At 40.0% G+C, this 16,973-nt stretch overlaps 1 protein-coding gene across 1 annotated transcript; it reads right to left on the reverse strand.

The window, feature by feature from the left end:
* Positions 1–7,532: 7,532 nt before the first annotated feature.
* On the reverse strand, positions 7,533–8,156 carry LOC149141060 (uncharacterized). The gene has a single exon (XM_089451135.1). The coding sequence runs from the start codon at positions 8,154–8,156 to the stop codon at positions 7,533–7,535; it is 624 nt and encodes a 207-aa protein (XP_089307261.1).
* Between the last annotated feature and the right edge of the window lie 8,817 nt (positions 8,157–16,973).

A 16,973-nucleotide genomic window follows, 5' to 3' on the forward strand; every position in this document is an offset into this window, starting at 1 on the left:
TGATGAAGTTCCGCCCACAGTTCCTCCCAATTTGGAAGGCTCGACTTGCTCGGTATTCTCTGGAAAAATACCTCCCAATCCTCTGAGACTACGTTCAATGCGGTCCTCACCATCAGTTCTTGATCCAGAGTGGCCCCTATGGAAGTTAGCTGATCACGGATCTCCTTCAATCCACAGAGGAAGACATCTATACGCTCTCCCTTTTGCATCTAGTATGACCGCAACTGATTTTCAAGTAACATCTTCCTCTGTACAGAACTATGTTGGTACAATTACTTAAGGGCCTCCTACATCTCATTTATTGTGTCCTTCTCGGTAATATGCGACACTACATGATCCTTGACCCCATCAAGGATGATGCACTTTGCCCTGGACATTGCGTCCTCGTACTTCTCATTTTCAGTTGGGTTAGCTGGGATCACTACCATTTTCAAGGCGCAGTGCCTTATGCGATACTTGTCTAGAATGGACAAGATCCTGGCCTTCCAGACTGTGAAGTTGGAAGCTCCGTTGAGTCTGTCCTGATCTGTCAGCGCATTCACTGCCATCTCGCTGCTCTTCTTCCGACTCCTTTGAGTATCTTTACTTCCCTCCTGGAAGTCCTCGGTTCGACTTCCTTTGAGTCTGAATTTCCTTTTTGGAAATCCCTCCTCCTTGGTCTTGCCCTATTAGGTACTGTTCTAACCACAATTCCCCACCAGCTTCGCTTCGCAAATTATCTGCAACCCCCTATACCGCAGTAACTTGAAGAACTGAGCTTCTAGGCTTTGCGCAATCTCGACACCGTAAAAATATGCACCTCCTGGACACATCGTTAATCCTTCCTTGCTGAGAAAGATGACTGGGCACCACGTAGGTCAGGTCTGCTCCTCTCTGCCACTGCGCTGATCCTCCTCCTGGCTCGAACTGATGACGCAGACACTGTGCGTCACCCCTTCCTTGCTGCTTTTTGCTAGGAACTACTTCTTGTCACTAGGGACAACTGTTTTTTGCTCCTACTGCTCTGCTCGGCTGATGCCTTCAGTTATCCTGTGATCTGCTACCACACTCTAATACCATGTTGGACTTTCTAAGTTTAACCTATTAGAAATTCTTCATGTACCATCTTATTTATTTCTTCCTACTTGTTCAATTACATAACAAGTTATTTACCATGTAAATACTAATAATAAATACAAGTACAATATCAACACATACAGATCATCAACTGAAAGTAAACAAGCACACAAGTGACACCATTGTTTTTGGACTAATTTCCCCGAAAAAAGCCAATGCTGGAAAACCGATGCAACTATTCAAAGGGTTTTATTATTATGCAGTTTCAAAATACAACCTGGGTGCCAGAAATGGCTCACCCAACAGAGAATTCCCTCGGTAGTAGTACCTCTCAGTGGAAGACATATATTCCAGCTAAAACACTGGATGAATGATCCCATAGCAACAATGCAACTTCTGTTGCTCTGCATCACTCTGATAGGGACTGCGTCACCCTATCCGTCTCTCTAGCTCTCAGTCTATCCCACGAAATGTTCCTAGTGCCACCTCTAGGCCCTGCGTCAGCCTCTGTAGGCTCTGCGTCAGCGTCTGTAGGCTCTGCGTTAGCTTCTGAAGCCTCTGCGTCAGCCCCTGGACCCTCTGCATCTCACACGCTGGGCCTCTCTGGCTCTGCACAACTCTTGGTTGCCTTTGTGTGGCCTCTAGCTAGCTCTGCATCCCTCTCCACGCTCTGCGCTGATCCTCCTGGTACTAACTTTGCCTCTCTGCTATGTATTCACTGCCCCTTAGCTGCAACTCTTGATCTCTCTCAGTGTGTCCTCCAACTGACCCTCAAACCTCCTCTTATAATTTTCTCATTGGTCCATCAACAACCAAGATTAAATCTCTAATCAACGACTAAGATTAGATTTGGCTTGATCTATGACTTTTGGAACCTTCTAACCCAGTTTTATATTAATACCCATTAATATTTTATTTTTCCTAAGTTTAGACTAAGGAACTTCATTAAAAATATTAATTATTTTAATATCTGCCAAACTGGTTAGAATCTGCCCAAACCATTTTTGGGTCTTGGATATCTCATGTGCTTTAGCCTCTCCACCAATTTTCATGGCTAGGGCACATCCGATGCTACCCCAAATCAACATGTCACAAGGAGCTTTGAACTTGGTGGGACCATTGCATGATTACTAAAGCATATTGAAAGGATTTTATCTAGATTTGATCTTGATAAATCATACATTCCCAATGATCATACTATAAATTTCTACCTTGTCTGGCTCATGAATTTTGACCATGAGAATGTGGTTTGTAGATTGTTTTGTAACACCTTTGACAATAAGTAATCCACCTACTATTATAGTTTACTAGTTGGTTTCAACAGGAGTTGGGATGATTGTGAAAGTGATTTCCTTAGCGAATTTGGAAGAAGAAACCCCTACTATCCTTATGAAATCATTGATTTCTATCGAAATGGAAAAGAAATAAAATATTAAGAGTGTAATCAACATTTCATGACCATCCTCAACAATTTTTCTGCCATTGCCCATAACTGAAGCAGTGGTAGTGGAATATTAGAGTTTTATCTTACATGCCTCTATTTCCATGTTTGTTAAAATATTTGGAAAAACTACCTTAGCAACAAAATGTCAAAGAGGCTAATAATGTAGAAAATGCTTGAAATATTGAGAGGCCAGTTATACTAGTATTTCATCAAATTATTAATTTTTCCAGTTAAAATATATTACAATTATGAAACATAAACCATTCCAAGACACATGAATTTAAAAAGAAAAAATCACTTCAATATTTAAATGATGAGGACACCAATCCTCCTTTACAAATTTAGGATCCAACCTATCAAATAAGGACACCAATCTTTTTGTACAAGCCCATGCACCAACTTGGTAATAGAATGAGGACACTAATCCTCTTGAACAAGCCTAGGCACCGACCTAGAAAAAGAATGAGGAAACCAATCCTTATTAAGCACCAACCCATCCAGAACTGCTCCAAATTAGGTTCCAAAATAGGCTCCAAAACTGCTAAAAAATTGTTCCAAAATAAGCTCCAAAAACTCGTCCAAAAAACTTCTTCAAAGCTGCTCCAAAACAAGCTTCAAATCAGGCTTCTCATCAAACTTTAACTCAACTTCAAATCATGCTTCTAATAAGGCTTTAAATCAACTTCAAATTAGAATTCTAACCAGGCTTTAAGTTAGCTTCTAATCAAGCTTCAATCAACTTCAAATTAACTCCCAAAACAAGTCGAGACTAGTTGCAAAAGGGCGAAATTATTGTTGCCACAAGGGCGAATAAGAGGCAGTTATAGGGCTGAATAAGGGTATGTTACAGGGTTGAGGTTGAGGCTATTACAGGGTCAAGTATGAGGTTGTTACGGGGCCAAGGTAGAGGTAGCTATAGGGCCAAAGTCTGAGGCTATAACATGGACGAAAATTTGCCTAAGCTAGACTGAAAAAGACGCTGCAACAGAGCCAAATTTGGTCTTAGATCTGCGTCGAATTTCTTTCACAATTGCTCTAGAAATGTGCTTCAAAGAGTGATCAAAACGAAGCTTCAATAATGCCCTAACTAGAATAAGAAAATCCTATAGAAATTAATCCTTCAATCTTGCTTAATTCCTTGGTTCATAAGATATGAACCTCTCTCAACTTCTCCTTAAACATGCCCGAATAACTCTTCTCTACTTGACTGATTTCCTTGGCCGAAATGAGTGAGGAGACGACTTATTTATATGCATTTTTGATCCCTAAACAATGCTGATTTGACCTCAAGTAGGCTGACCTATTCTTTAGGAGGGCGACTTCACTAGGGCCCAAATTTCACCTTATGTCTTCAAAAATTCATATCTCCTCAATCGAGAGGAGTTAGAGGGTGAGCCATATCTTGGTGGAAAGGTATTGGGATGATATTTAAGCCTATATCATTATCTCCTTCAACTTGATAACCTTTGACATTAATAAAAACCCCTTTTTCAACATTCTCCCCCTTTTTTTTATTGATGTAAACATTTCAATGATTGTTTCCCTTGGCTATATGCCACTCCCCTTGACTTCTTGCTACTCTTCATGAATTCCTACTGTTCCCCCTAACTTCCTGCTACTCTCTCCCTTTGACATTAATAACAAAGGGGTTCTCTACTAAGATGCAAGGGAGATGACGCCCACCTTCTGCTGAAGATTTTTCTCGAGACAGAGGTTTGGTGAAGATGTCCACAATCTATTCCTTAGGGGTATATATTCCATTTTTATGTTTTAATCAAAAACTTGTTCTCCGAGAAAGCGGTACTTGATCATAATATGCTTTGTTTTTGAGTGCATGACTAGGTTCTTTGAGGGATTGATTACAATGGTATCGTTAATGCTTCCTGCTCAATCAACATCTGTATATGCTGTCAAAGCAAGAGTTATGCTCTTTGGATACCATAGTCCAAAATCAAGGGTGCCTTTTAGATATCTAAATATCCTTTTTATAGCTTGCATGTGAGATTCCTTAGGAGTTGACTGGAACCTTGCCACCATGCCAACTACTTGCTTGATGGTTGGCTCTGAAACTATCAGTATAAGAGACTTCCAATCATTGATATGTAGAGAGTTGCATCTACCTCAGGAGATTCATCATCCTTACTTAGCTTACAACCTGTAGTCATAGGTGTACTTACAACAACACATTCTTCCATTCCAAACTGTTTAAGCATTTCCTTGAGGTATTTTGTTTGTGTAATGAAAATTCCAACACTGGTTTGAGTTACTTGAAGTCCAAGGAAGAAGGATAACTCTCCAATCATTGACATTTCAAATTATTTTGACATTTCTTGGGAAAATCTGTGACTCATTTCATCATTGTTTCTATCGAAAATCAGATCATCCCAATATATAAGCATGATTAACATATTTTCTTTGTCCATTTTCATCTATAATTTGCTTCCTGCAACTCCTCTCTTGAACCCTTGTTGTTGAAGGTAGTGGTCTAGTTTGGAATACTAAGCTCTTGGAGCTTGTTTTAATATATATAGGGCCTTCTTCAACCTGCACACATAATCTTTATTTTCTGACAAGTCAAAGCCTTCAAGTTGTTTGATGTATACTTCATTTAAATCGCCATTTAAAAATGCTTATTTTACATCCATTTGGTAGACTTTGAAGCCTTCTGAACATGCAAATGCTAAAAACAAACTTATAGCCTTTAACCTGACAATCGAAGCAATGGTTTATTGAAAGTCAATTCCTTCAATTTGAGCATACCCTTTGCACATCAATCTTGCCTTGTTTTCGACAACATGTCCTTCTTAATTCATTTTGTTTTTGAACAACTACTTGGTTCCGATTACATTTTTATCCTTTGGACGAGGCACAAGATCCTAGGTTTCATTTTTTTCAATATGATTCAACTCTAGTTCCATAACATTTACCTAGTGCTGATTCGTACTCTCTTGAGTAAAATTATTTGGTTGAATTTGGGATAACAAAGCTATATTGATATTGTTTGGTGTAATGGTCATTCTTCTTCATGTTTGTATCGCTTCATCCATATCTCCAATGACCCGGTTTTCCAGATGATTCTTTTGTACAAACTGGAATGCTATCTTGGTTAGAGTCGATGCTTCTTTTTCTTCTTCTATGATTTCTAATTTGTGCTCTTCTTTTGGATACAACTTTTGGAGCCTCATCTTTTGCTGCTTCTTCTTTGATTTCTAATTAATGTCTTTATTGGTTTTTATACAGCTACATCTTCAAAAATATCACATTCAATTTCATACTAACACATAATATACTATAGTTCCCAGTTATAAATATTTGGAACATTACCCACCACACCTATATTTTAACCAACCCCTTTGATAGCCTTTAAAAAAACAACACTCATGTATAACATATTACCACTCATGTAGGTACTTTCCATAAACATTACCACTCATACGCTCGACTCCAACATGACCAACATTCATATCATAAACATCCCACCATATGAACATAATACCATCATGCTAATATCACTCCATTCGAATTTCATGGTCTTGAAAAAGCATGTACTCACTTTAACTCAAAGCATCAAAGCACTTTATATATGTGCCAACTATAAAAAAGGCTTCAATGAATTTAAACGCATACCATTTCGGTCTTCAAGAAAGGAGATACCATTGAATGCACAACACACCATTCACGACATTCAACGTAGAGGGTTCAAATGCACCACCTCAATGCTCCATGACTCAATCAAGAAAATACTCATTTCACAACCTTATTCCCGTGCTCGCCTACTCATTTGCAACCTTAATCTTCCACACTCTAAAATTCAACATGTTAGGCCACGACCTTCAAAAGAAACATTGATACTCGACCAATGAACTTCTAAAACATGGATTTATGCAGAGCTCCAAGCACACGGTCTCACGGTCATTATATCAGTTGTAGGATATGTGGTTCGTAACACACGATAGAAGGAACGAGCCAACACATAAACAATTCAATGCTCCAATCCTCATAACATGAACCATGTAGCGTGTAGCAAGACCAATTTTCAATAGGTTTCAACTCACAACAAGAACGACTCGACCCACGGTCTTCACGCAACAAAAACACGATCAAGCATTTAACAGTTCTAGCTTTCAACCTCTCTACACATCGCACAAGACTTTAATCTTCAATCAAAGGCCGAGAAGCATCACAACGTTCAATCAAATGAAGCACCCACCATTTAATTCAACATACAAGAATGAGACAGAGCGCACAAGTATTTGAAATTCCAAAAGAATTTGAAACTGAACTTGAGGAGACAGAGGGCAGAGCAGAGGCATGAAGTAGGAGTTTTGAGGAGACAGAGGGCAGAGCAGAGGCATGAAGTAGGAGTTTTGAGGAGACAGAGGGCAGAGCAGAGGCACAAAGTAGGAGTTATAGGGCAGAAAATGTTAAAAATGGGGTTGGGAATAACTTGTTGCCTTTTCTTTAAGATAGAATATGAATATATACAAGGAGAGGGAGACTATTGGGCTTCATCTCCCAATGTCTCTTCGTCTTCAAGTTTCTCTTATTTTGCTATTTACAATATTTACATAGAGTTCCTAATCCCAAAGATTAGGTGTTCAACATGATAACTTCTTATTCTTCATTTTGAGTCTATCATTTTCTTCTAAGGCGCTATTAAATACTATTTCCAAATCACCAATGTCTTCTGTCTTTTCTTCTTCTTCTAATTCCACTGCCTCATTTGAGAAATCCATGAACATAATTTCTTTGTTTTCATGGATTTTTTCTTTGTCAGAGACATCACTATCTTGCTTGGAGAAGAAATTCTTTTCTTTTGAGCCTCCGTTTTGAAGACACTTTTCTTGGGTTCTTCTTCATCATCATTGTCATCTTTAAGAGGACACTTGGCAACATAATGTCCTATTTTACCACATTTGAAACAAATGAGAGGTAACTTATCTTTAAGCTTGGATCCTTTCTTCAACCTCCTGACAAGGTGTGCCATTTTAGTATCAAATTCATTGCTGGAGCAATTACCACTCCTGCCTTTTCATGATGACTTTGATGCTTTAAATGCAGCTTCCGTATGGGCTGGATTTCTTGACCTCATCTCATATGTTATGAGAATTCCATGAAGCTCATCCATTGATAAAGTGTCCAAATCTTTTAGTTCTTCTATGGCACAAACTTTAGCATCAAAACAATTGGGAAGAGATCTCAAAACCTTTTGGACAATTTCATTTTCTTTGACTTCTTCACGTAGCCCTCTGAGAGAGTTAACTAAGTAGGCAACAATTTCTTCTTCATCTTTCATGTTTATACTTTCAAACTGTCTTCTAAATGTTTGAAAAATTTCCTTCTTTACCTTGCCATCTCCTTCATAGATACTGATAAGCTTGTGCCACATCTCTTTATCTAATTCATACATCATAACTTTGGTTAATTTTGAATTTGACAAACCACTTGATATAGAGTTCAAATATTTGGCATTTTTTATATATGCCTTCTTCCCTTCTTGGTCTATTGGACGAGGAGATGGGATCTTATATCCATTTGTAACTGATTTCCAAACATCAATAGTAAGAGACATCAAATAGTACTTCATTCTAATCTTGCAGAGTGCAAAATTTGTTCCATCAAAGTGGGGGAATTTAAGTGCTTCTTTATTGGCCATTGTAATTGAAAAACCCTTCTTCCAGTTGTTAAGTTGATATGAAGAAGCTGGCTCTAATACCAATGTTAGAAATACCTGGGTGGGGTGGGGTGTTGAATTAGTATTTCATTCAATTATTAATTTTTCCAGTTAAAATACGTTACATTCACGAAATATAAACCATGCTAGGACAAAATAATTTAAAAATAAAAAATCACTTGAATGTTTTAATGATGGGGGCACAAATCCTCCTAATAAATTTAGGTGCCAACCTTTCAAATAAGAATACCAATCATTTTGTACAAGCCTATACACCAACCTAGAAATAAAATGAGGAAACCAATCCTTTTGAACAAGCCCAGGCACCAACCTAACAAAAGAATGAGGGAACCAATCCTCTTCAGGCACCGACGTCTCAAAAAATGCTACAAAGTAGGCTCCAAAACTGCTCAAAAATAGTTCCAAAATAAGCTCCAAAAACTAGTCCAAAAAAGTTTTTCAAAGCTACTCGAAAATAGGTTCTAAGATAGGATTCAAAACAAGCTTCTCACCAGACCTCAATTCAGCTCCAAATCATGCTTCAATTCAAATTCATATCAGATTTCTAACCAGGCTTTAAGTTAGCTTCTAATGAGGCTTCAATCAACTTCAAATTAACTCCCAAAATAGGTTGATACTAGCTGCAAAATGATGAAACTGTAGCTTCCATATGGCCAAATAAGAGGCAGTTATAGTGATGCAGGGTTACCCCTGCTTACACCCACAATATGCATGTCTTATGCATATATCTGAACTGTCCTAGGAATTTCAACTCTCTGCTGAGTTAAATCTTCATTATTAAGATTAAGGCCCCATTCATCAATTCCTATGCTGAGTGATTTATTAAAACCCAACATAGTCTAACCCTTCATTCCATATGCATGTATCGGGAATTTAATCACCCCTTCTCCTTCATATATGACTTTATTCAAACCTTTCTTTTAAACCTTTGTATCAGGACATTATAACTCCTTATAACCTTCGTTAATCCTTTATTCACATATATATAGCCTTCCCCTCTTTAACATTGGTTATATATATGTTAATGCATAAAAGCTTCCATCTCCGCACTATTTTCCATTATAAACGCTTTTCAAAGGAATTTAACACTAAAACATACCTTTTCCACCTTGGTACGACCTCTGCACGTTTTCTGATGCATGCCTTTATCACAATCGGGTATCGCTCCTCCGCGGGTTTGATTAACAAAGGCCTCTATCGCATTCGATATGCGATTAATGCAATATCAGATTTCAAAACGTATTCGAATGCGCTTATAACGATATCGGGTCTGCCTACTTTGCCTGTCACATTACTCCTCCAATCTCTGAAGCCTCGAAGCCCCGACTGCCGATACTTTCGATCGTTGATCAGTGCTTTATCGCTATCGGTGTATCGGCCATCGCAACATTGCAATTCTATGGTCCGCTGTCACTTGCACTTGCGACCAACAATTTGCAATTAGATCGTGACCGTTGATCTGGTTCCGATCCAACGGTCCTCGATCAATCCATGATCACTCATCGTCCTTGTCCAAAGCCCGGTTCCAATAATTTCAAAATGATTTCGCCAATGTGATTTAATCCTGACTGTTGATCTTCCAGATCCAACGGTTACTCTGCGCCGATACTTCACTTCTCCACTCTTCCTTTTTACTTAGATTTTACGTTGTTTTTCAGTGTTTGCTATGGTTCTTGGGTTTCTTCAAAAGGTTCTGGTCTTCACTATTCCGCTGCGTACTCTCTCTTTTGAGCTTAAATTCAGCATGCTCCTTTGATCATTGTCCTCTTGGACTTTACTTGATCCTTCGAATGGATTCAAAGATCCATTACGAACCTCTGTCTCATTCTTTACCTCTGTATATTCTACAGAACACTGCCTGCACACATTTATATCATGTAAGTCTCCGATAACACAAATTCATCTTTCTGTATTTGAAACACACATTTATACAGGTTCGAATCGATCCCTGTATATATATAAACATATAATAATGATTACATATCGAGACTTTGTCTCTTTGGCCTAATGTTCTAATATCAATGGCCTCTGTTTACACTCTGCCCGTAGGCTTAAAACCACACTCTAGCTATCTATCTAGCCTGTCTAATTTCTTACTTTCTAACCCCTGATTATGCCTTTAAGGCTTACATTATACAAAAGGACTCTAAAACCAATTCCTGGTTTAGATCCATAAATTCTTCAACAAAATTCCTAAAATCTCTTCCTCACCCCTAGGGATCCTCTCCAATCCATAAAAGTCATGAACTAACTCCTAATACGAGTCTTACAATTAATTTTCAAATTCCTCAATCTCTCAACTATACTAATTCTCTCATGTTCTCCTACATTCGAGAACATTTACAAATATGCCTCACCATATTTAATTAAATCCGTAGTCTAGCTTCTCTCATTAAAATCACTCAAAACATTAATAATCACATTAATCTACACTTAGGAGACCAACTCCCTTGGAAACACAATACCCCTATGTCTACTAAAATACAAAGATTTTCCTTGAGCTGAATGCTTTTGCATCAGACTCCCAAAGTAGAAAATTTTCATGATCTCCTGATCATGTGTGTTCATAAGTTGATAGAAAACCTCCAGGTTCCCAAACTTTAGTTTGTAACTGTCTGAAAGTGGAGAAATTCCCACATGTAGATCACCTGATAATGCAATAGACTAAAGCAAAATACTTGATCTACTTCTACAACCAATTTAGCGGAAGCTTAATCGAACATGAGCAACTCAATAAGAACACATATAACTGATAAGAAGGAATCAATCACACATAACACATAAGATATAACCCGGGGAAAGCAACAACCTAAAACCCCATCTCTGTATTATCATACAAGTGGAAATATAACCAGTATTACAAAAAGAATCAGCTCAAAATCTATCATGTTCTCTCTGCAATACCTCTGCTGCTCATAGACAGTCAAAGGCCTCTATCTAACCTCTAGTCTGCCCTCCAAGCCTCCTATTTCTTTGCGCAATTCTGATTGGGGTCCAGTGCAATCACTTGTGTGAATTGACCTCTTCACACACTCAGTAACCTCTGATCCAACTACGCAGTCCTGAAGGAGATAAATCCTCATCATGGATGAGCTTCCTTTATGGGAAAAATATTCATCCAATTGATAGTACACTGTCCCTTCTCTGATCTCCACTGGGTCTCTGTCTGAACTGACATGCACGAGTTATTCATGAGAGAATCTTCAGTTATCTGAAGTGCAGCAGTTATATGCAAGCATGCATTAACTAACCGAACTTACTTAATTTAAACAAACTGTTTAAATCAAATATAACTGGAATTGACTCAATTAACTGAGCCAACTAATTACTACTCAAGTTAGAACTCATCCTTATCTCTTTAACTGATGGATAAATTCCTCAATTAATAGATAAACTGTTGCATGTCCTCACATAGACTTCATGTTTGATTTTTCACAACTAATTAACTCATGGTGAATTAATTAATTTATTTTCAAACAGCTGTTAAGTTCAAATTCGAATTTTACTTCCTATTTTTAGTCCAAGGACTGACTAAAATAGGAATCCATCTTGAACTGCTAAAAATAACAACGCTGTTTTTAGCACTTCCATTTTTTATTCCCTGTTGCTCAATCCAACACTGGTATCCAAACTGCTATTTATAGTAATGCTATTTTTATCACTTCTATTTTTAACATTTCTTGTTGCCATTTTCAACACTCCCTCTCAACAAGAAAGTCATTCAACTCGAACTCGATCTTGAACCTTTGGAATATTCTGCATGCAACACTTCTTCTAAGTGTGGTTTCTCCAGCAACTCTAGAACAAAAAAAACTCCCCATTGACCTCTCTGTTGGGCTAGAAACATACTCTGATGTTGAAGCTCTACCTGATGCTGACAAGTGCTCCCTCTTTGACCTCTGAGATGCTGCAACACTCCATGCATCTCGCACCGTTGCACACCTCTTTGTGCCATCTTGCACTAGTGCAACACTCCTGTGCCTCTCACATTGCTGCAACCTGCTAGCTCTACATAGTCCTAGGACTCCTGCACTGTAGCTTTCTCTGCCACTCCATCTGCATCTATCTCTACCCAATCAGTCAGTCCTGCTACTCCTCGTCAGGGCTCCTGTAGCAAAGTCGAATCAAAGAGGTTGGGTACCTCAAGGATCCTGCCCCTAGCCTCCATGGGACGAGCACTCCACATCACCCCACCTCCTACCTGGAGGTATGGCTGCATGTGATCCCTCTGCCCACCTGGCCCGAAGTTCCCCCCTACTGGAGGTCTCTGCATGAGTAGATGTCTCTACTTGATCTCCTCTCAACTTCCCCTGTTGTGGCTGCTCCAAAACCTCCTGAAGTTGCTGCACTAATCGTGGCTCCTCCACAATTGTTTGAGACTTCTTCTGGCACTCCACGTTGAAAGGTAATGTACTCTCCTTCTCAACCACCAAGTCTCCATCAGTTGCCTTGCTACTCAAGGCTTTGCATGCACCTTGAACATCAAGAGCATACAGGTTCCTGACCCGTGAACCAATCTGTTTCACCTGTTTAGTGATGATGTGTCTAAGGAAAACCTTTCCCTTACTGAAGAAATTGACACCAAGTTTCTCTTCAGTCCTGGTACATACTTGACATCGATCACGGTAAGGCGAGCTCCATGCTCCCTCTGAAAAATAACCGTGCCTAAACCCGAGACACTATATTTTTCATTATTACCCATCACTATGAGTATCTGGAGATCTTTCTCCTCCAAAGTACTGAACAAACTCTTGTCGCCAGTCATGTGGAAAGAAGTTCCACTGGCAAGAAACCAACCACTTCCCACCATGGATGAAACCATGCATGCGAACAGTGTGAAATCCAACTCGAACTGTGAGGCCAGTGCCTCACCTTCTGATCCTTGTTGAACTAGGTTGTCATTGATGTCAATATGGCAATATTCTGGATACTAGAGGATGACATGAAGCCAAGGGGATGCAGAGCAGATTCATGAAGAGACAGGAGCAAAGGCCATCAGGATAGTCGAGCCATATATATATATATATATATATATATATATATATATATATATCATATATATATGCGGAAACAGACATATATGCAAGGAGGTGGTCTTTGAAAGACACTGCCAAGCCAAGAGGAGTAGATGGAGGCGAGAGGAGCAGACAGAGCCACCAAGCCATCGGAGAGCCATGTCAAAGCAAGAGGAACGCTGCCTGTAAAACAGGCATATCGGAGCAAATGGAGAAAATGGACCGAGAGGAGCAGATGGAGCAAGAGGAGCCAAGAGGAGCAATATATATAGAGCCATCAGTATATGCCAAAGAGGAGGTGAACACAGAGCCATTGGAGGAGCTACAGGAGCAAGAGGAGCCATCGGAGGAGCTATCAGAGCCATACTTATAGACCATACATATATGCCAAAGAAGAGGAGCAATGGAGCAGACAGAGTTAGCGGAGCTACAGGAGCAAACAGAGCAAATGGAACAGAGCATATATATGCCATATCGAAGGAGTGTCAGAGCAGAGGAGCCATATCGAAGACAATACTTCATATATATATAGTTGTGTTTAAAGCCAAACTTTCATCAAAGCGGGAGAATACATAGGAGCCGTTTGATCTGCCAGATCAATGGTCCAGAAGAAATCGCAGAGGAGCAAAGAATCCTTATCGCATCGGTGAAAGTCCCTTGGAGTCGTTGGAATTGTTCAAGGTGCAAGCTCCGAAATCCGGAGCCAAAACTCTTATCAAGCAAAATAGAAAGCATATCGGGTCTGCGGAGCAGAGAATCCTTATCGCATCAGTGAAATCCGGAGCCGAAACTCTTATCAAGCAAAATAGAAAGCATATCGGGTCCGCGGAGGACTTGTATCATTTCGGAGGTAGCGATCAGCGAAATTGCTGAAGGACCCGGAGCCGAAACTCTTATCAAGCAAAATAGAAAGCATATCGGGTCCGCGGAGGACTTGTATCATTTCGGAGGTAGCGATCAGCGAAATCGCCGAAGGACCCGGAGCCGAAACTCTTATCAAGCAAAATAGAAAGCATATCGGGTCCGCAGAGGACTTGTATCATTTCGGAGGAAGCGATATGTGACATCGCCGATAATTGGAGCCGAAATATTATAAAACAGAACCTAAAGGAGCGTCGGGTCCGCAGACCCTTTGTATTACAAAACTGCCGATGCGAACCTGCCGAAAAGCCGGACCCGAAATCATAAAGAAGCAGAGTATAGAGGGCCGTCGGGTCCGCAGAACTATCGCATCGCAAGAGGCCGCGAAAACCCCGACATCCCGGACCTGAAGTCATTTTAGGAAGGGATGTAATCGGCATATCGGGTTCGCAAGGGCGTCGGAGGTTGGAGTTGAGAGTTTATTGAGACCGCCGAAGTCCGGACCCGCCGATAATTATAAAGGCAGGCGGATAAGATTTGAAATCCGCGAATGTTCATATTGAGCGGAATTACATGGGTTTCCCGTGTATTAAAATATATGTGACCGCAGGGTTTTATAGTGTTGGCCATATATTTGTATATGTGCATTTCCGCGGGGCTTTAAAGCTTAGCCCGATAGTTAACACGCGGTTGGGCGGTGGCTTCCGATGCGTGATTAAAAGCGCCGATAAAAAGGTGGCTCTGATTCTAAGTAAGTCCAAGGTTTATAGAAGGCACATAGCCTAAGGAAAGCTTTCGATAGACATAAAAGCGGTGATAAAAGGGTGGCTCCGATTCTTAAGTATGGAGGCAAAAATACTGTAAGGAACAGTCCCGATAGCTTGAGAAACCAAATCATGGCGATTATGATTATGATAAGGACGTGGCTGTCCGATAAAAAATGCCATCCCTGTGTATGCCCACAATTATTGGCAAAGCAGCGCTGTTACAAGTTTTTGAACTTGTGTTCTCTACGGATGACTCGATCCTTGCTCATTGATTCAACGTGTCCTGTGAAAACGAATGGATAGAGGAAGCTACAGCGACAAACAAGCCAACAAGTGAGGAAGCTGAAGCAGGCGAGAAGGAAGCCGAAGAGCCAGCGAGAAAGAGGAAACGAATGGACAAAGACAGGTATGCATAAAACAGTAAATAGAGGACTGCATGTGGGTGATGGTTGTTGAAAACAAACCAGAATATGAGGTAGCAGAAGCAGCAGAGGTGGTGGAGCATTGTTTGAATTTGCTAGTGAACACTGCTGCGGCTGTTGAACACTGTTGGAGCTGTTGTGGGGGTGAAGAACCAGAGTGTGAGGTAGTAAAAGCAGCGGAGGCTGTAGAGGCTGCAGAAGCAGCGGAGGTTATAGAGGCAGCAGCAGCAGAAAAGGCTATTGGAGACTATGCGTGGGCAGTGTGCAGAGCTGTGAAGACTCATCCATAAGAAGACATGGTTGTCATTGATACTGTAGTTTGGAGACTACAGTGAAGCTGTAAATAGACAAAACTCAGCAAAGAAGAGTTCTGAGAGCAGAAGGATTGGAGTCCTTGGGGTTGGAGCCTTAAAAGTGAGAAGGATGGGAGTCCTTGAGGCTGGTGCCTCAGAAGTGAGATTGGATTGGAGTCCTTGGGGTTAGTGCCTCAAAAGCAGGAAGGATTGAAGTCCTTGGGAGTTGGTGCTCTTAAGTCCAAGATTGGTGTCTTGGGAAAATAGAGTTGGTGCTCTGTAGGTTGGAACCTCACCAAAGTCCAAGTTGGAGCTTGGCAACCGATTGTGACCATCTATATATTGTATTTATTTTACTGCACAGTTATATTAATAAAAGCATTTATTCTTGCTGTTCATATTGTGTTCTGAATATATATGTTTTAACTGGTAAAACAATAGTGGGAAAAAGAAATACTGATTCACCCCCCCTCTCAGTATTTCCAACAATTGGTATCAGAGCCAAGTTCCTTCATTCAAAGCTTAACAACTTGAAGGTTGACTCTTAGAACACAAATGACGAGATCAAGGAAGAAAGTCTCCAATCATCCTAAGGATGTGTCTCCCTCTACTACTAAAATAGAAGACAATGAATTTGAGGAGGCTCCAAGGCTCAATGGGAACTTTAATATATGGGAAGTAAGAATGAGGAATTTCTTACAGACTCAAGGCTTTGAAATCTGGAAATCTGTAATTGATGATAGCAGTATGGATGAAAAATCCAAGGAGGACAATGCAAAAGCAGTAAAGGCAATCTTGAATGGGCTACCTGATTCTGTAAAGAACAATCTAGGAAAATGTTCATTAGCAAAGGGTATATGGGACAAACTTCATGACCTTCACTCAAAAGGAGCATTGACCATGAACATCAATCAAGAAGATAATGGAAATCTAGAAGGAAATCCAGAACCCATCATAGAAGCTGAAAATAAGAATGATGACATCAAGACTGTAGCAGACCAAAAAGATGAAGAGAATGAAAAAGACTTCGTAGAAGAACTCCTTGCTCAACTTATGACTGTCATGGAAGAGAATAATAATTTGAAAAAATAAAATGAGGCACTTAAGAAGATAGCTCCAGTTGGTGACCAAGATCAAACAAGGAAGAAAGTTGATCTCATCAAGCTTCAAGTACAAGAAAGGGATGAAGAGCTTGCCAAGCTTAAGAAGGAATATCATAAAGCAAAGAAGCGGGAAGATACCTTGTCAAGTCAACTTGAACTAAGGCACAAGAGCGTGAACAAACTTGAAGAAGAGATTGGTCAGTACAAGGTAGAGGTCTCCTCCCTTAAGTCTCAATTACAAGAAGCCAGGAAACAGGCACAAGGAGCTGAGAAGAGAATGGAGTGCAGTCAAGCAAAAAATGAAGAAATCTTCAAAA

Source organism: Pinus tabuliformis, chromosome X (assembly GCF_031772625.1).
Source record: "Pinus tabuliformis cultivar Carrire ecotype Pingquan chromosome X, CPIR1, whole genome shotgun sequence".
NCBI classification, from domain to species: Eukaryota; Viridiplantae; Streptophyta; class Pinopsida; order Pinales; family Pinaceae; genus Pinus; species Pinus tabuliformis.

Excerpts from the sequence above, each read along its gene's own strand:
- LOC149141060 (XM_089451135.1), bottom strand. The coding sequence starts at position 8,156 with ATGGCCAATAAAGAAGCACTTAAATTCCCCCACTTTGATGGAACAAAT.